General features: G+C 41.6%; 1 protein-coding gene across 1 annotated transcript; it reads left to right on the top strand.

The window, feature by feature from the left end:
• The first annotated feature begins 14854 nt into the window (after positions 1-14854).
• On the top strand, positions 14855-18925 carry LOC112560498. The gene is made up of 5 exons (XM_025232396.1): positions 14855-15618; positions 15803-15902; positions 17034-17150; positions 17296-17424; positions 18279-18925. Exons 1-5 carry the CDS (start codon positions 15157-15159, stop codon positions 18626-18628), a joined length of 1158 nt encoding a protein of 385 aa, XP_025088181.1. The 5' UTR covers positions 14855-15156; the 3' UTR covers positions 18629-18925.
• Positions 18926-20956: the final 2031 nt, after the last annotated feature.

Here is a 20956-nt window from a genome sequence, read left to right on the forward strand (position 1 = left end):
ATATGTCCCTCGTATTCATATGGTCTCTGAATAGCGTCACACGAAATAGTTCCTTGCACATTATGTGTCTCTTGCTTGTCTCGCGGCAAGTCTCTGAGATCTGCGTGGCTGAGACACTACAGGTTCTGTCACAAGAGTTCTGGTTTGCTGGGGTGGTAGAACATCATACCAAAATGGCGTTTCTTCGTCACTGTCTTCCTCCGGAGCGTATGGCGCTTCCGGCAGTTGAATATCCTCTAGCTGTAGAGGTGGCCTCGCTGCTTTAATATCGCTTCTATTTAAAGTAAGTGCGGACCCCCCAGCGAGGGGTCTGACTGTGTATACCGCACTCTTCTCCCCAAATGGGCGGTTGGTGATCACGTGCAAGTCTGGCTTCCAGATGTCTTGCATTTTATTGCGGCCGGTGACTCTGTTGATAATATATACGTACTGCCCGACGTGCAGTGGTTGGTCTCTCGCCCGCTTGTCTGTGTGCCGCTCACGGTTCCGTGCCGCATCCTTGGTATTACGCAGAGCCTTGTAAAAGGCCTCCTGCAGCCGAAGACGATGTTGTCGCACCCAGTCGCTTGTGCTCACGGCAGAAGGGCTTTGTCGACCCAGAAAATAGTCAACCGGAAGGCGTGGCTCCCTGCCAAACAATAAGAAATATGGTGCGAAACCTGTTGACGCATGTGGGGTGCTGTTGTAGGCCTGAAGTAATTCCGGCAGGTATTCTGGCCACCGCCGCTTGTGTTCAACAGGTAGCGTTCTAAGAAGGTCGTGCATGGATCTATTGAATCGCTCACACTGACCATTTCCTTGGGGATGGTATGGCGTCGTGCGGACTTCTTGATGTCATAGAGCTGGCACAATGCTTGCACCACTTTGCCCTCAAAGTCCCGGCCTGGTCACTATGGAGTCGCTGAGGGACACCAAACCTTTGGAACCATTCTTGCACCAACACCTTTGCGACAGTATCGGCTTGCTGATCCTTGTGGGAATGGCCTGCGTGAATTTTGTAAACACTCAGTCATTATTAGTACATTGTCCCTGCCATCACTTGACATTTCTAACTTGTAAGTCAATGGCCAGCACTGCAAGTGGGTAATCAGCAAGCAGATGTCCTGAAGGTGTTGGTGCACATTGTCGACGGTTTAACACACACCTGTCACAATTGTCTATGTAGTTTTTTAACATCACAGTACATCCCGGCCAGTATACTCTGGCTTTTAACAGTGAAATAGTCCGGTCAAATCTTGGTGCCCCATGCGGTCATGTACTAATGAGAGAATATTGGGTCTTAGAGCACTGGGGAGCACAAGTTGTTCGACCTCTCCAAGTGTAGTGTCACTCACTCTTCGAAACAGCAGCTCGTTCTGACAAAACAGTCTTGAATGCTGTTTTCTTAGTACGCGTGCTTCGTGTTCCTGTGACAGCGGGGGTCTCTTTGGCCAGGCATTAATGATAGCCTTGAGGATACGATCCTCAGCCTGCAGTGTCCTCAACGTGGCGGTTGAAAGCTGTGGAAACACTCCAATAGAAGTATAATGTCGTCATCCATGGATGGTGATATGCGTGCACATCACATGGCTGCTGTGCACACACAGCTCACACGATTCAGAAATCTCTACTGGGATGGAAGTGCCGTTAGAGTGAGAGAGGTCCACATCGGAATGTGCACCGTCACATATTGGAAGTCTAGATAATCCATCTGCAGGATTCTGACTGCCTGGTCGATATACAACAGTCATGTCAAACTGTGCCAGTTGCGATGCCATCTCTGTTCCACTGCTCCCAGCTTTGCAGTTTTGTAATGACAAGCGCGTTGTTGTCGGTGTACACGACGAACTGTGCACCTAGCAGGTAGTGTCTGAACTTGTCAGTCACCGCCACTTCATCGCAAGAAATTCCAACTTCATGCTGCTGTAATTGCTGTCATTTCGCTCTGTGGGGCGCAGACGTCGGCTGGCATAGGAAATAACCCGCTTTCTGCCCTCCTGCACCTGTGACAGAATGGCACCGAGCCCCTCGTTGCTGGCATCGGTCTCTACAATGAAAGGCTGTGTGAAATCAGCGTACCCTAGCACTGGTGCACCTGACAACACCGACTTAAGGGTGTCGAACGCAGCCTGGTGGACACACTGCCATTTCGCTGTGATATCATTCTGTCTCTTTTTCTTTTCTTGCGTGGCCTGCGTCACCAGGTCATGTAATGCGCCAGCTATCTTGGCGAACCCCTTGATAAATCGCCGGTAATAGCTGGCAAATCCCAGGAAACTGCGTAACTCCGAGACAGTTTTGGGCACCGGCCACTTCTGTACTACCTCTACTTTTCCAGTTTCACAACTGACACCTTCAGCGAAATGTATGGCCTAAGTAGGTCACCTCTCGCCGGAGGAATTGGCACTTATCCAGCCGCAGTTTTAATCCCGTCTCCACGATGCGTCCCAAGAGCCGATCAAGATGTGCTAAATGTTCATCGAACGTCTTGGAGTATATCAAGAGATCGTCTAAGTACACAAGAAGGAATGAAAACAAAAAGTCCGACATTGTCGTCTGCATTAACCTCTGGAAGTGGCTGGTGCGGATGTTAGGCCCATTGGCATCCTGGTATACTCAAATAGTCCCATGGGTGTCACGAACGCGGTTTTGTGTCTGTCATCTGGGTGCATCGCTATCTGGTGGTAGCCGCTGGCAAGGTCAAGTGTTGAAAAGTACTGAGCCCCCACCAGCGCGTCAAAGGACTCCTGGATGCGTGGTAGAGGGTAGGCATCTTTGACTGTCTTTTCATTGAGCCGTCTGTAGTCTACACATAGGCGCACACTGCCGTCCTTCTTCCGCACAATGACGATGGGTGCAGCGTATGCACTGTGGCTCTCCACAATCACTTCTGGTCTAGCAAGTCTTTTTATATGATCTTGCACTTCCTTTAGCTGGTGCGGAGCGATACGACGGTAGGGCACGCTACCGGCACCTCGTCCGTGGTACGCAGACGATGGAAGACAGCGTCCGTGTATCCGAGGTCCGTCGAGTCCCTAGCAAAACCAGACACATGCTTGTTCAACAGCGCCTGCAGTCGCTGATGCTGACTGACGGTGCCATCAAAGTCTGGACACGTGACGAACAGGTGTGTCAGTGACCTTAACCTTAGGGGAGCTGCTGGACTGATTGCAGATGATTAACTCGTTCACACCGACATCCACCGTGACACCTTGTTGGCAAACAACATTGTCCACAACTTGTAAAGTTGCGACGACAGTACGCGCCGGCAACGTAACGCTGCTACTGGTCAGGTTTGCCAGACGCACATAGCGGCTGGTGTGATGTGCTCCTGTGAGGGTGGGGACTAGCACCAGCCCCCTGGTAATGGTTGTGCTACGGGGGCGGCGAGCAGAGGCGATGGTACGGCACGCTCGTCACTTTAATTGTGACCATTGAAAATGCAGGAACATACGTGTTGACAGCGGCCCTAGCCAGTCCTTTTGTTGACACTGTCCTCTCAAGGTGAGCCTCACGCACTGCTACCTGTACTGCATGCGGCACATCTGCGGTGGCGTCAGGTATCCGATCAAGGACGTTCATCCCTAGTAGAAGTGGTACACGCCTCCTGCGCTCTCTTGTGCCCGCATCGACAGGATCATTGACAATTAGGATAGGAATGTCTTTCAGACACTGGTCAAAAACTTTAATATCCACCAGCGCTACTCCTGAATATGGCACTTCCGCTCCGCCGGTCCCTCTCAAAGGTGATGGGGAGATGATTTAATTGTAAATTCTGTATATGCCCTCGGGCCCATTCATCAGTGACTGTCGTCACCTCACTGCCGGTGTCGAGCAGCGCCAGTACTCGAATTCCTTGAATTTCCGCCTCCACCGTCGGACACTTTCCAGTCAGTCCTGCTACAACTCCTTTCCCCGTCATCCTGTTACAAGACGACGGGGACAGTCATGTTTTCCTGACCGGTTGGGCTGCTGTCCTCCGAGATGTTGTTAATCGCTGCCGCTTGGACGCCGCGCCGCCCTCCTCCTCGCCTGTAAAAGCTGTTTGTGATAGGGCTGAATCTTTGACCATCTCGTTGTCTCGCCTGCTGTCGTCGCAGGTATCTCTGTTTATGCTGACAATCAGCCTCCCGGTGCCCTCTCGTTCGCACCAATAGCACACAAGTGCCGCCGGTCGTGCGGTGCGGGTGGAGAGGATATTACTTTGTTGGATCCTATGAGGCTGGGAGGCCGTTTCCATTTCAGCTGCCTGACTCGTGCAGTCAGGCGATCTATCTCGTCCTCCCTGTCTTCATTGCCCTCCTCCTCTCTCTCTACACGCTTTGCCGTCTTCAGTAGGTCGGCAAAAGAAGAGGACTCATTGTCAGCCAGGTGTCTGGGACGTTTCCCGTCGAACATGGCAATTCTTCAGCCCCTTCACCAACTGGGGCCGCCAGATGGATATTTGAAATAACCGCTTCTGCAGGCTGTTTGCTTTTGCCTGCAAATTTGGCGAAAGCGTCGTGGCATACTCAGCAGACGGATTCTTCACGCCGCTGTCGGCGGTTATAAAAACTGGCGATTACATCGATGACATCTTTCCGTAAAGAAATCAGACAAGCAACTGCAGAGCAAGATTCTGATTCTCCTCAGCAAAAGATACAGAGAACAGAAACACCCGAAGAGCAGTTACCCTCTGTTTTTATTGAAGAGGACTCCCCTTCAAAACAATAACCATCCCCCTTCCCTCCTCCCTCCACATTCATTCCCTCCTGCCATAAAGTTTGGTACAGGTACAGTAAATGAAACACAATTTACTGTACTGTACAGTACATTTTATTTTTTATTTTTTGTTTTAATAAATACACTTTTATTTCTTATTTCTTGTTGAGACTCATGTTTTCTACATATTATATACCAGAATTTAGGCCAGTAAATAGGCATTTTCTGGGGCTTGGAACGCATTAATCCAGTTTCCATTATTTCCTATGGGTTTCATTGCTTCGGTTCTCGAACAATTTGGTTCTCGACCGTCCTCCCGGAACGAATTATGTTCGAGAACCGAGGTATCACTGTATTACGATAAGTAGTTATGATAATAGTCAGTTAATGAATATATAGCTAATATAAATAAGGTTGAAACTGTTAATTAAAATCAATTATTGAATGACTCATTTTCTTATTGGTAATTTACTTTATTGACGATTTCATTATGAGTAATGAGTTTGTTACTTAACAATTGGCTAATAAACAGTTTTCCTTTATTATAATTTTTATAGTTTAAAATTGAATTAACTTTCACTGAACAGACTTCAATGCTGCACGATGAGAAAATCTTTGTTGTTGTTGTTGTTGTTGTTATTTTTTGGCATTCTTCACATCCTTGACATTCTTCGCGTCACTAACGGTCGCAATGGGAAGATCGAAGCATGACGACAGTACAGTGGAACCTCGGTTAACGAACTTAATCCCTTCTCGAAAGCTGTTCGTTATCCGAAATGTTCGTTATCCGAAACAATGTTTTCCATAAGAAATAAAGGAAATAGATTTAATTGGTTCCCATCCCCTGTTGACTCGCTAATATATGAAAGTTACAGGCTATACAGGTATTAGTTTAATGAGAACAGTTATAATGCAATATAAATGGAATTAAATAGACATAAAAACATTAACGCAAGTTCATCTAAACATCAGAAAACTTGGCATCCGTGGGTTTGTCGGCGTGGTTGGAAGCGGTGTGGGAGGGAAGGTGGAATTACGGCTATTGATTCCCCTCCCATGAGACACACGTGACATTATAGAAATCGGGGGGTGACTTCCCTTTTCTGTAGCTTTGAGGTTAAAGGAAAGAAATTGTCCAGTGTCTGTTCTTCTGTCTTTTGTAAAACTCTTCGATGAATACGACATCACATATCCGACAGACGCCATGCCACTTCATACTTTTCAATTCATTTGTTGGCCGCTTCCTTGTCATTACCTCACTACATATAATTGCTCTAATCTTCTTTGAGAGCCATTATTGTGGGATTATCTTACTAAAAATAAGGCACAAAAATCACTAATATCGAAGGATGGCGCATAGATAAAGGACGACTGATCGTAACTGTGTCTCGAGCGCGAGTGATGACATGCTGGTCGGTCACGTGTGGTTTCACGTGGCTGTTCGTATCCGCAAATTTTGTTCGCTATCCGAGACAAACTTTTATCGAAATTTTTGTTTCTTTTAACCGAAATATTCGCTATCCGTACGGCGTTCGCTAACCGAGGTTCCACTGTAGATGCTTTCAATAAACAGTACATGATAGAATAAATACATTATTAATATAATAACATGTTACAAGACAGGAGAAATTTAGTTGTGAAGACTTGTCCAGCGAAAGGAACACGAGTTGTGTAGGAGAGAAATGCCAATAAACACATGTTGGTGACATATAACACCTGGTGTCCTCGTCTCGACCGTTTCATGGGGACATCTAGTTACCTCCATGATCATATCTGCCATTTGTCCGTAATTTGTCTTTCACAACTGTCATCGTGATAGTCATGATGCCTGTCATCTCAACGTTCATTGTGGATTGTGTACGTAGTTGCGGAGGTAGATACTAATTGTCTATGTATGTTGCTCGGTATCTAATTTTGTTATCAACAGGGGGAGGTCGTCAGCATGACAGTGTCGGCTATCTCTTATTAATTAGTCATGCTAGTGTATCAGACAAAAGCGCAGAATCACAGCTGTCTGCAGGACAGAGATCCTTGTGTTCAGGCCTTGTCGATGATCACTGTATTGTAGCTATACGTGTTCAGAGTGTGAGGTGCAGTGTACGAGAGAGAGACCGTGTATGTGTGTGTGTTAGAGAGAGACCCGTGTATGTATGTATAGTGTTAGAGAGAAAGAACACAATTCTCGTGTCGTGAGTGCCCCATTGTCGGCATGTAACCTCCCGATTATTAAGCCTTCCGACAACAAAATTGATGTGGCCATAGGGGACATAACGGGAGCAGGAGAAGGGCCTGGTAAGGTCTCGAGATGAATCACAGGTGTCTAATCAAATCTCCTCCACAAATAATAACCCAACAACCGCGCCTGACCCCCTCCACAAGTTTCCACCATCGCATTGCGGAATAAACAAAGCCTTGTCGCTCACATCACTCACCAGTCCCCCACTGCCTACTTCTTCAAAAGAATAAAAGTCCTGACGTGCGAGATAAAAGATGTACAGCAAGAAACAAATTTAATAAATATACAAGAGATGTGAAACACATACACACAACAATCTGGCTCATCGGTGGCATCCGTATTTCCAAATGTTTCTACTACTTAAGATGTCTTCAGCATGTTTTTATTAATTACCGTTTCCCAAATAAAAAAAAAAATCATTCACATTGCATTTGATATTTTATTTAATGAGCACCAGCCCAACATATTCATTGCAAAATATCTCAAAAAGAAAGCTTGCAAATTCATGCTCTAATAAACTAGAACTGAGAATGTCATGTTTTTATCATAAAAGTCAAACAGACAAAGCAAAACAATGTATCTGCTGAAAACTGTTTCATTTTTATGAACACCTGCAACATAAATTTTCGTCAATTAATTCAGAATAAGAAATTCTTACTTTCAGATATAAATTATTCAGTCATTTGGAGCAATTTATCCTCCAGTAGGAACAAGATCTTTATATGCATATCAAGCGTTTAACAACAATGTAATAAAACTCATTAAAAAAAAACAGATTGCAATTATTTTCGTGCCATCAATTGCAATAAGCAAAAAGAATCAGGAAGCCAAAATACATTTTATACAAAAACATTTTGCCTTTATTAGGTCTATGTCAATCGCACTACTCTGCAAACATTAACATTTTTTAAAAATCAGTAAAACAGTGTCCATTCAATAAATGTAAATCACTATATCTAAAACCCACTGTTTTAGATACTTTAAATAAAAAGTAATACTTTCTGTTTCAACAAATGTTATAAGGAGAACTTTATTTGAGCAAAACAAATAATTTGAAAAAAGAAATAAAGACAGAACAATCAAGAAGAAATAAATACAAGGAAAATTCAACAAGAGAAAACCAAGAGGAGTGCCTCATGTCTACAACATAAATTATTATTTGCCCCCTTTATTCTTTGACTTCCTTTCCATCAATTACTATTTCTTCTCACCCACACACACAACCCCAGCTCCATTCTTTAATTTTAGCACATTAGCTGTGATAATAATACAAAAAAGTTGAATATACCTGTATGTGTCAATATGATATACTTTAAACAGCTACAAATTCTTTAATCATTGCTGAAATTTCTTACAGCCAGGTGATACCTGTATCTGATGGAGGACAAGTCCCTTAAAGCGCTTTACACACACTGCAGATAAGGTTTAACCTCTCTCATCTCTGTAGCTTTATTTTATGCATTTCCAAATACTCTGCTCCCAAATGGTCTCTGAAGTGAAACTGAGGCTTGGATCACAGGAATCACAATCGTCATATTTTTAAGCCAAAGAAATGAGGAAACAGCTTTACACAAACTGCACTGGTGAGGTGTAACACAGCAACAAATGAGAATGTGTTGTTTGACTTGCATGACCTAACTGCACTTACAATTCTGGCAGCTAGGAAGGTAACACCTCTAGGGATCAGCCTTCCTCTTTTCAAAATAGATGCATCTAAAATTCAGCTTTTCAAATTTTGCAAGGATGATGACTTGATAAGAACTTCAAAGCAGCTTTACCTAGCATGCCGGGGTAACAGTAAACACCATCATAGGTCATCATCTGTGTTTTTTTAAAGTAAATGCACACCTAAAAGCAGCTTTACACACAATGCACATGACACATCGCTGTAGATAAGCATGTGCATTTTCTAAGAAGGTGAGGACTTCAAAGCAACTTTAGAAACTTCACAAACTGGTGAGGTTTCAAATCATTGTGACTCACCTTGTGTGTTTTGAAAGTAGAAAAAGGTCTAAAAAAAAGCTGTACATACATGTGCACTGGTAAGATTCAACATAATTATGAATTAGATTGTGTCTTTTCAAACCAATTAAAGAAGTTAAAAGCAGATTAATAGACACTTCAATGGTAAGATTTGTTTATTTCTGTGGACCTGCATATGCTGTTCAAATGAAATAAACTTTTGAAGGCAATGTTACACACACTGCACTTGTGAGGCTTATCAATGTGAACCTGCATGTGTTGTTTCAAAGCATCGGATTTTTTTTAAGGCAGCTTTACATATGATGCACTGGTAAGGTTTCTTGTTTCTGTGGATTTGCCTTTGTTGTTTCAAATAGGATAATGTTTTCAAATACAGCTTACAAACCCTGCACTGGTGAGCTTCTCATTCCTAAGAACCTGCATATGTCGTTTCAAAGTGTATGATCTTTTAAATGCACTTTTGAGGCTTCTGATCACTGTGAACCACCATATGACTTTTCAAATGTTGATAATCTTTTAATGCAGCTTTACACATACTGCACTTATGAAGCTTCTGATCACTGTGAACCAGCATATGACTTTTCAACTCTGATAATCTTTTAAATGCAGCTTTACACACACTGCACTTTTGAGGCTTCTGATCACTGTGAACCAGCATATGACTTTTCAATTCTGATAATCTTTTAAATGCAGCTTTACACACACTGCACTTATGAGGCTTCTGATCACTGTGAACCAGCATATGATTTTTCAAATCTGATAATCTTTTAAATGCAGCTTTACACACACTGCACTTTTGAGGCTTCTGATCACTGTGAACCAGCATATGACTTTTCAATTCTGATAATCTTTTAAATGCAGCTTTACACACACTGCACTTTTGAGGCTTCTGATCACTGTGAACCAGCATATGATTTTTCAACTCTAATAATCTTTTAAATGCAGCTTTACACACACTGCACTTTTGAGGCTTCTGATCACTGTGAACCAGCATATGACTTTTCAACTCTGATAATCTTTTAAATGCAGCTTTACACACACTGCACTTTTGAGGCTTCTGATCACTGTGAACAAACATATGATTTTTAACTTCTGATAATTTTTTAAATGTAGCTTTACACACACTGCACTTTTGAGGCTTCTGATCACTGTGAACCAGCATATGATTTTTCAAATCTGATAATCTTTTAAATGCAGCTTTACACACACTGCACTTATGAGGCTTCTGATCACTGTGAACCAGCATATGACTTTTCAAATGTGATAATCTTTTAAATGCAGCTTTACACACACTGCACTGGTGAGATTTCTTGTTACTGCGAACCAGCATATGACTTTTCAAATTGGATGATGTTTTGAAGGCGGCTTTACATAAACTGCACTGAGGAGATCTCTCTGATCTTTTGAAAGCAGCTTTACATACTCTGCACTTTTGAGTTTTACCAGCGTGGTGTGACATGTGTTTTTGTGCAAGCATAAGAAATGGAATGAAGACATACACACTTTGCACTTTTCAGATTCAATATCCCTAGGGTGGTGTTTTTTCTGACTCAGTACTGATGCTAGCTTCTGTCAAATCTACATTTTCTCTCATGCTGAGGACTTTCAGTCACAATATCCGTCACCTGTGTATTTTTTACATCCAGCAACATCCACATCTTGAAGTTCAGGTGATGATATGCATGCTGATATATCTTTATTTTTTCTGCAATTCCACTCCACCTGCTGTGATACACTCTGTGCCTTCAAGTGCTCCATTATTGTGGATGAGTGTGTGATTTTGTCTGCTCTGACTTTACTGCAGAAACAACGCCTTGACCAGAGTGATCTTCCTGCTTGACTCAGAAGTGACTGGTCCTTTTGCATCCTGTGTCTTCACTTCATAAGTATCGCCTTGGCAGTTCAATAAAATTCATTATCACTATCAAGTTGAGAAATTGCATCCTGGCCAGGCCATGATCTCTCAGTCTTTACTATATGATTATGCTCAGTCATATGTGGCATTTATCTTCACAATGTGAGTGTGCTGCTGTTCAATTTTAATGAAAGAAGTGGAATCTTGACAATTCATCTCCACTTTCAGAACATTCTCAACCCAAGTTTGTCTGTGCAGCTGGATCAATTTTTTATATTTGGGAGTTCTTGGCCAAAGATACTGTCATGGCTGCATGAAATCATTCTGTAACATTTTGTCTCATTATATCAGAGCAAAAATGAACTTTCTGCTTTAGGTATTACATTATTGCTTAAGTTTTCTTGTGCTCAGCGATATATTTCGTTTCAGTCTTTATGAGTGTACATGGGACCTGCATCTCGCTCTTTATAGCAAAACATATTTTGTGGCTCTCCAAGAATTACTGATTATATTTATTGTCTTTTGGGGAAAAGTACTTTTACTCTTACTGTTGACTTAACTTTCCATGAAGCTCAAGACCTCAGCTTCATCAACTCTAATGTTTCTAGTGACATAGAAGACCTTCTGAAGTCTGTTGTAATATTATCAGACCTGAAACATGACAATTGTAATGATTCAGTTGTCATGGAAATTAAAAGCAAACATTTAAAGCAAGGGGGATTTCACTTAGCCGCTCTCTCTGTTAAAATGAAAGAAGAAACTTTTTACTCTGCGGCTTTTTTGAAACACGTATATTGTAACTCAGTAGGAATTCAGTAGAATTACTGCAGAATTTACTGATTTTACGCTATTTTTATCTAAAATTATGTGGTACTCGGCTATATTGAATAAAACGGCGTCGCCATCTTTAGAGATCTAAAGAGGGTTGGACAAACTGCTGAAAATCAAGGCATTTAACCTCTCAGAACAGAAACAAGAAAGTAAAATAAATAAATCATATCTGTCCGTGCTCAGAAGAAGAATGAGGCATACCGTGTAGGTAGAACTTGGGGACGTAGAAGTGAAGTAGAACACCATGAAAACGATGTCGCTTGAAGTTTGAAATAAGTTTTTCAAAATCACTAAGAACAGCAACTCCGTATTTTTCTTTTCACGAGAGTTAACCGCATGTGTAGAGATTTGTATAGAGATCAGCGACGATGCGTATCACGTGGTACAATTTAAAATGGCCGTGATCGGGTGGAGGACAAAAAAGTCTCCTTGCCGTATTGTCGGAAGTATTGAGAGCTCTCGGCACTCGCGCTAATAGCTCGACAGTATTGACAAGAAAAATAACTTCGTCTGTCCCACAACAATCAGTGTCGTATAGGAATTAAAAATAAATGCGATCGACAGTGGTGACCATACCACCTGCCAAAGCACCTTTTTTCCATCGACCACGACGATTTGCGTGCACCAGAAATGAAGATATTGTGAGAACCTTGGTTTTTCCAAAATAACTTGATGCTGTATCAAGTGTAGAGAAATCTTCGCAAAAACAGAATATTTTCATGGTCAAACTAATTCCATCGATTCAAAGGATGATTTAGCCCTCTATCGACGATTAAGATTTCGATGTACTGACATCCTGGCGATCGTCGATGACATACAAGGAGACAGTAATTACAAATCGGGGGCGCAATGTCACACCTACATTGCAAGTGGGTCTTGCTCTTTGTTTTTATGCAACGGGTGATTTCAGAATATGTGTGTGCGTGGTCTGTGTGTGTGTGCAGGCGTCTCCCAAAGAACGGTTGGCCGCATTACTAACCGAGAAACTGAAAATAATACAAACTTCTTGTGTATCATATACAGTTCTTAATTCACTCTTAAATGTTGACAGCACATGGGACCTGTGCTTCCATCTTCATGGCAGACTTTGTGATGTCCTAGAGATGTTTGATTAAACCCATTGACAATTTGTTCAAGTACTTTCTCTCTTACTTCTGGTTTACTTCTCATGAAGCTGTACACAGCTACTTCCAGTCTAGTTTCTTAAATGATATTAAAACGCCCTCTGAAGTCTGCTGCACTCACTCCGGTAGAGATATTCCTGCCAAAGTTGCTGAAGAGTTGGCAGAGTGTGGATGTCTCACATACAGACATTCTTCATACAAGATTTACTTCACTACTTAGTCCGGACGCACTAACCTATCTTCTCTTTGTCAAACTTTGAGAACTTCATGCAGGCCCGTTCTTAGCCCCCGCGGGGCCCGAGGCAAAGGGCATGTGCGGGGCCCTCACGCCACGATCACACGGTTTTAGTTGGGATCTAATCTAAAGTCACTTTTTTCCTCAGGGATATCTTGTCTTTTATCATTGACAGCACGCTGCATACACATTACAACATAAGCCTACGATTAATTTATTTGTAACGTTCGTCAATAGGTTACAATGAAGGGAACCCTGCAGTCGTAGTTGAGGTTGAGTTGATGGGTTTTCATCCGCCATTAAGTAACACACAACACACACTGACACACGTACTAACCCTACAATCCACCCAGCGTGCCGACACCTTCTCTAGCTCAGTTAAACTAACGTAGTAGTTATTTCTTTCTTTCTTTTTTTTTTTTTTTTTTTTTTTTTTTGGTTGTGGAGAAACGGGAAAAGAAAGTTTCAGTAACTATAGGAAATAAAGCACTCGACCTCTCTTACAGGCTGCAAAGCCAGGGGCGGGGCCCAATCCGCTCAATTCACAGACTGGCCACACCTCAGTAACATACCTTATACCTACCTCTTCACTCAGTTTCCAACTTGCCCCCCCCCCCCCTAGTGGCACATAAATCCAGCAATAGCTCAATGCACGAACGTTCATGCGCGATAAATCCTCGGTGTCCAGCAGCCTTCTGTCTCCAAGCGCGTCCAGCGAGAATGTGATACGGCTGACTACACTTCCATATGTCTAGTTACCATATCAATCAAAAGCGCGGGGCCCCTTGAAGCGCGGGGCCCTAGGCAGGTGCCTCGTCCGCCTGCCCCTAAGCACGGCCCTGCCAGTTTTGCTGCCGCAACTCTAATCCCAAAGTAATCCTTTTATGTATTGTAATATTTCCATATTCTGTTTGTGGTTTGACGCTCACTTCTCATTTCAAGGATAGTTTAGTAAGAACATTTTGACATTAGTACTATATATTGTCATGAACCAGCCTGGTTCAAGGCCAGAACAACAGGTCGAAGCAGAGTAGATAATTATATATATGGTCAGTGAAAGCGGATAGTGGAGGGAAGCCTTTCTGTCCTTTGTTACGACTTGACAGGTCGCATAGATTGATGGAGGCGATCGAGGCCCAGTGTTGGGGGGGGGGGTAAGATGGAGGTGTTTAATAGTATAGTCGCCTTAGTATTAGAGCGATAGCGTCAGAGCCGCGTAGATTGGGTGGCGAGTAGTCACTTGTTCTCTTAGTATATAGTTTAGGGTAGATATTTAGTCGGGGCTTTTACCCTCGTGTTCCAGCAGAAACGTCGCTCTCTGAGTGATTTTCAGTCGCAGGCAGCAGGTCTGAGAAAGGGAAGCCCGTTCCGTTTAGATAAATTTTAGAACGTATATCACTACCTGCTCGCACTTGCGGTCTGGTTGCGTAGAGAGGAGAGAGTGTGTGGTGTAACTAAGAGGCCGATTCTCCCAAACGACAAGCGAGGGAGTTAACTGTGTCCGGCAGCAAGACGTGCGAGGCAACGGCTGGTAGAGACCACGTGCCTGTTGCGATCTTCAGAACAGCGGACAAGTCATTTCTACCGTTCAGAATCGTCGCTGCATCTTATTGCCTGGGGTAACTGTGGTGGAGCAGTGGCAAGAAATCTTCAAGAAAACCGGGTGCAGGCAGACAGCTGCACTCATCTTGAAGTATTCAAGGGCAAGGTAGCCGGGCGGTGCTACCAGTGCCAGTGCAAAGGAACAGTTAGTGTTCCAGGAGGGCTCTCACACGTCTATCACACAGTTTACTACGCGGCTCACGAGCCCCCACCCCTGCTGTTCCCCGAACACAAAACTCGACGTGTTATGTAACGTATAGAAATAACAGATTTGTTAACCATAAAAACATACAAATACATACAAGACTCGTCTATGGGGGAGTCCCAGTGCTATACTTGCTATGCGTACTTCCACTATTTCAGTGCTGTTACCTCTCTCTAAATCGACCATTCCCTCTCACGAACGCATCAACCTAGCCCTGATGTTAAAGCTGTTCTTGTATTTGTGGGTTCACGATGATGGTTTGGTGGAGACCGGTACTTCAGCCGACAGTCACGCACTCTGATGACTTTCCCTCGCCTGTCCGATCTGCCAACACGTCAGAGAGCGACAACTCTCACAGCGACACAGAGAAAAACATGAGAGTTACCTCCCCTACAACGCCCAGTCATGGCGGAGTCAGAAAAAGTGAACGAGCGAAGGCGAAAACGCAAAAGAAAAGCATTAACTCTTAAAGAAAGAGTTACGGTGATCAAAAGAAGTGATCAAGGTGAGACCGCAATCGAGATTGCGAATTCCCTTGGTGTGGGAAAAACTCAGATTCAAACTATAATAAAGGAGAAAGAGGTGATTCTTAGAAGATGGTATGGTGGCGAAAGTGGAGACAGAAAACTGTCTAAAATTCGTAGAACTGCCTCTACAGTGATAGACGAACAAATCTGGGATTGGTTTTGTGAGATGAGGCAGAAGAACATTCCAGTGACCGGAAAACTTATTCAGGAAAAGGCTTTGTGCCTGGCAGTGACTAGAGGATTTAACGATTTTCGGGCGTCGAAAGGCTGGCTTGAAAATTGGATGAAACGTCACAACGTTTACCAGGCATGCTTACACGACGGGAATTGGAAAGAAGAGGTTAGTGAGATCGCATTTGATAATTGTTACGATTTCTCTATAAGAACCCCTCTCAGTTAAGACCTGATTTTTGAGGATTTTAGCAAGTCTATATAGGTAAGTTTTACTGTGTATTTTATTTATTCGAATTTTGTGTAAAAGTTGTACACTTTTTATGAAAATACTTGAAAATGTTTGATTTCAGATAAAACAATACTCCATCTGCCAGACCCACAAAAAACAGACGCAAGCACCTGTTGTAACACCCAGCAACATCTCCAAGCCTCTTGAATTGAGGCTCAAGGGTATGTTTTAATTTTCAATACAAGATATGGGTTTATAGACTGATTGTATTAATTTTATTGGAAAGTGTTTCCATCTTGGTGATTCAACACTGTGGGAAGGACTAAATCCTCTTTGCATGAAGTAGAAATTTCTAACCTTATGTTTTTAAAGCATTTGTGAAGGTATCTTATTAATCGACTAGATATTTCATAGTAAACATATACAATACATATTGTACAATTAACAAGAGTGTGAATTAGACACTGTTGCTGGCTGGTTGGTAGATTTAGTAGGAAAGTCTTCTACCATATGGTGATTTTGCAATATAAGGGAGTTGGGGGTGGGGACCAGAGTACCCACAGAAAACCCTCAACACTCAGCCCTGTGAGAATTCTAACATCTGAACCCAGATCCTCTCACTGCAGGTGACAAGCAAAAGTTTGAACCGTTACACCACTGGGCACCCAATAACAGATGTTTTACAGTATGAACATCTTTGTTGAAGACATTTTCTTATTCATTTAATTGGGAACATTTTGCATGCACTTCTTAGAGGTTTTTATTATTGATATTACTATTACTTTTATTAATAATATGCATGTCTGTTATTGTCTACCACAAGTATGTGTAGTAGATTGTGTTGAGGATGTTTTTACAATGGTAATGATCAACTTTATTAATCCAAATGGGAAGTTATAACTTAGGAAAGTGCTCAGTTATGAAAACAATGCCACAGAACAAGTACTAGTTACAAGATGTGACCTGGTGTATCGTAACAAAGCCAAAAAAAAAGCAGTCTTGCATCTAAAATCTTTCTTAAGAAACCTGTGTGCACGTACAAGTGACATTTCATTTCCTGCTGAAGGTGCAAAGTTTTTTGGCAGCTTAGCATATTTACATATTAAAACTTTGACATTAAATTTGTCAACTCATGAAATGTATCAAATATATTTTCAGTTAAAAATTTAGCATTGCAGCAGTGCCATCGCCTGTTTTGAAAAACTTTTATGCTGGTGGTTTTAGATAGAAGTATGTATTGATTACTCCTGAAAGTTCTAAAATATGCTTGTGGTATCAGTGCATGGACTGGATGAATAAAGTCTATCCTGGAAAAAGTCAAGGAAAATTCTCTTTTGTTTTTATCATGGTAGCACAGACCATGGCTTCACAGTTGATGTCAGATTCATCACTTAAGAAATACCAGGCTGACACACCTGAACACATTGATGATCCTGATGTGACTGCAACTGCTTTGTCCTGCCTGCCAGGTGAGTGCATTTGAGATATTACTATGACGTTACTATGAATTGTGTAGCAAACCATTTGCTAGGAACATGGTGATGGACTGTGTATAAGACATGAAATTCTCCAAGCTTGTCTACTATTTTCCCCATGTTTCATTGTCTGTTACAGAACCCGAGAACAGTTTGCCACAGTGTGATTTATCATTTGTAGTAAAGGAGAAAGTATGTGATAATGTGGATATGAAAACTGAGGAAAGCGATGAGAGCCATATACTGACAGCTCTTTCTACCCCATCAGGTGATTGTATTTTGTGTCATCAATTCATTCAACGCAGACATCACAACAACCAAAAAATGAGTCTTTTTTTCTTTTGGACATTGAATGATCTTGCTTTGGGTGACTACTGTCATAATGTTAGGATGTGACTGAAAAAGAGACTATGTCTTTGCCGGTCTCTTTATGTTAGCAAAGTGTAGTCTTTATAATTAAGCCTTTATAGTCAGTAGACAAGGTGCAGTGGAAGTGACTTATTTTAAACACATGATCTTGTGTTTTCAGTAAATGTCTTGAAACACATAGTTGTCAATTCTGCCGCTAATAAAAATTTGTGGAGCGCAGTGGGTTTTAGGCGACCATTGATGAGCACAAATTCAAAATATAATAATAGCAAATTGTAGCAAGGAAGTACATGGGCCTTAAAAAAGCGTGAAGACCACATGGTCCTTGGGTCAGAAAAAGTTAACTTGGCAATAAAACATGAAGACTGCAGGGTCCCTGGACCAGAAAAAAGTTAACATGTCAGTAAAAAAGAGACAGTAAATCCTGTGAAGAGATTGTAAAGAGTTTAACACAAATCCATTTAGCAAATGGGATTTTTACTTTAAAAACAAATAGGGGGAAGTAATTGGGAAGTGACAGTGGTGGGTAGAATTAAAATATTAAAAGCATTTATTACCTATTTGCTGATAAAGATGACAGTTGTAGATGAATACTTTTGTGCTTGCTCACACACGTCAGCCAAATATTTGATTCTGTTGTACAGATTGCTACACAATCAAATTGTTTTCTAGTTTCAGATATTCTAGAACCATTTCATTATGCTGTGTGTGTATGTTTGTGTGTGTTTATAAGTATATATATCTTTCTTGTAGATACTGATAGCAGCAGTCATGACATGCTCGACAATAACACCTTTGTGATCACTGACACATCATGCACAGAGTCTGACACCGAGACAGCCCAGTGTTTGCCAATAAGGAGAACAGCCTATGAGATGATATCACGAAAGCTGAGGCAGAGATACAGTCACATTGGGAAAGGACTGAGAATGCATGAAAAAGAGAGACGCCTGGTCAGAAAGTATATGAAGAGTGAGACAGACAGAAATATCAGTGAAATTAAGCTCAACAAAGTCAAGTTGAAAATCGCTTTGCTGAAGAAACAGAAACTGCAATTACAGATGTTAATGGTGCAGCGGAGATTGAATTTGCAGAACAGATAGACAAAGTATGGTTTTAATAAAGAATAATCACTTATTTCTTCTTTCATCCTCCTTTTCCACATTTTCTCTCTCTCCTCTCTCTCGTTCAAGTCTAAAATCATCAATCAACCTATTCTGTCTGCTACCTTTATTCTAGATGTAACGGCACCTGTCACCAACACAGATTGAGATTCTAGATTCAGAAATCATCTTGCGTGGGCTGTTCTTTCTCTGCATGTCGCATCTGTTTACAGGGCTGGCTGCTTCGTGCTATAGCCTTAGTTGCTGATTCAGAGTAAAACGCCAATCTCCTCTCAACTTTTGATTCTGTGATCATTTTGTGTGCTTGGAGTGAAAGATCAAACATTTACCGCAGTATATGGATGTGTGTGTGTATGAATGAGTGAGAGAATATTACGAGGTTTGAGCAGCACATGGAGATCTGTTAAAGAGCATGTGATGAAAAAAAATCAACTTAAGCAAGTTATTCATCTCTTAAGTGTACAAAGCTGAGTGCTACAGTGTACACTATTTCCAACATGCTGTAAATACTACTGAATTTTCATGTTGACATTTCATCCTTCCTGGCTGTGACCGTCAGCTGATAGGCTGATAACCATTGTACTTTTGTGTATGACTAACACAGTGGGTACAGGTGACAATTGGTCATATCTGGTGAAGATCTGTAAATATGCCCAATGGAAGTCCTTGTCCCAGTCACAATACACCCGATCTGGACAGCCCAAGGCAGTCGTTTTGTTTTTGTTGAAAAAATGCACAGTTGTTGAGAGCAAGCAAGTTGGATGACTTGCTGGTTCCTGACAAATTTTCAACTATTTTTCTGAAATCATGTAACTACAGTATTTATAATTTTTTATAATTTTGTTTTTCATGGTGATCTATGGTGTTAAACCTGGAGACACTGCAGAGGAACACAAGCTAGTTTTTGTTTTCTTGTTACTCCACCACTAACATTACTGTAGAGCAAGAAAAATAGTAATAAAAAACCACCATTGTTCTCATCATCTTTTTATGGATGTTCACACCAGCACAATACAACCTCCAACTTATTTTCACATTTATTTCCATGTTTAAAGTTAAAAAATATCTTTCTTACATTTATTATATGCTGGCATTTATTATGTCATCAGATAAGTATCGCGGAAGGACCATGAAGCGGGTCATAGATATGTTTCGAGCGCTACGATGCCGCACTACCGCCTCATAGGTAGTAGGGAGCTTAAGGCTGCGTGAACTTGATCGTTCAGCAGCCGAGCTATCTACTTTTAATGGCATATACAGAGTGGTGGTCCCCAAGCCTCTCCACTCATAAGTATACCACTGTTTAAATGGTACTTAATGGTGAAACAGTATCTTTTTATGTCAGACTACATAGCTCCAGTAAGAATAAAAGGTATAGATGCTTTCATTCTACATTTGCATATGGTAAACTTTGCTATAAGCGTTATAAGACCCACGATAGTGTCAGAGTAACTGCCAAATAAAAGTCTCAACCATAGAATTTCCGAATTCATGGATTTTTCAGTTTTATAGGTCTTTTTCAGAGTTTATTCTTAATTATTGCTACACAGTTCGCACCCACAGACATCTTCATAGCTACAGCTCAGTTGCATCAATTCACCTGTGTTGAATGAATTTTCTTAGATGCCCAGAATGCATGCATCATATAAACCAGCATTGTTTTTATACTATTGTGTTCTGTTTAAATATCTGCAGGCAACATAATCACAGCTTTAAACTCTTACTCAATAGGAATTTCTCAATATCGGGTACAAAGAAAATTATATTAAACAAAGAGAATAAACATAAGAATACACTGCCATGAATATCTTCACATGAACTGTAAATTATACAGGTGGTTTTGATGTTCGTGGCAATCCTGCATGTTAAAAGTACGTCATGGAAATTGAAATAACCCTCACATCTGTGATAATCGAATTACACAGTTAAGAAAAGTTGACACAAAGATAGGTCTCATATTCCACTTCACCACCCCCACTGCATGAAGCTCCATTCTGCTGGTGCTAACATGGATAAGATCAGTGGTCCAAGGGAAGCAGTCCATGAGAAACCAGTTGGGAAAAAAATCCTAATTATCTCCCCTACGTTCGTTTATTCCCTTTGGCGGCATCCTCGACAAAGGAAGCATTGCACTTTTAAGCAGAGAGTTACCGTGTGCATACCATCAGAATAAGCAACCATCTTGAACTTCTCAAGGTTTATAACTATTCTTGGATGTGGATGTGAGGAAGATGGAAGTAGAAACACTTGTACAAACTGGATGAAATGAAATGAAAATTTGTACAAATTGAAATGTGTAATGAATCT

The sequence above is a fragment of the Pomacea canaliculata genome, linkage group LG3 (genome assembly GCF_003073045.1).
Source record: "Pomacea canaliculata isolate SZHN2017 linkage group LG3, ASM307304v1, whole genome shotgun sequence".
Taxonomy (NCBI): domain Eukaryota; kingdom Metazoa; phylum Mollusca; class Gastropoda; order Architaenioglossa; family Ampullariidae; genus Pomacea; species Pomacea canaliculata.

What these genes read in the sequence shown, in the direction of transcription:
- LOC112560498 (XM_025232396.1), top strand. Translation starts at nt 15,157, where the DNA reads ATGGCGGAGTCAGAAAAAGTGAACGAGCGAAGGCGAAAACGCAAAAGA. An exon ending in TCTTGAATTGAGGCTCAAGG is followed by an intron (nt 15,903 to 17,033) that starts GTATGTTTTAAT and finishes TTATCATGGTAG; the next exon opens with CACAGACCATGGCTTCACAG. An exon ending in TGCTTTGTCCTGCCTGCCAG is followed by an intron (nt 17,151 to 17,295) that starts GTGAGTGCATTT and finishes TGTCTGTTACAG; the next exon opens with AACCCGAGAACAGTTTGCCA.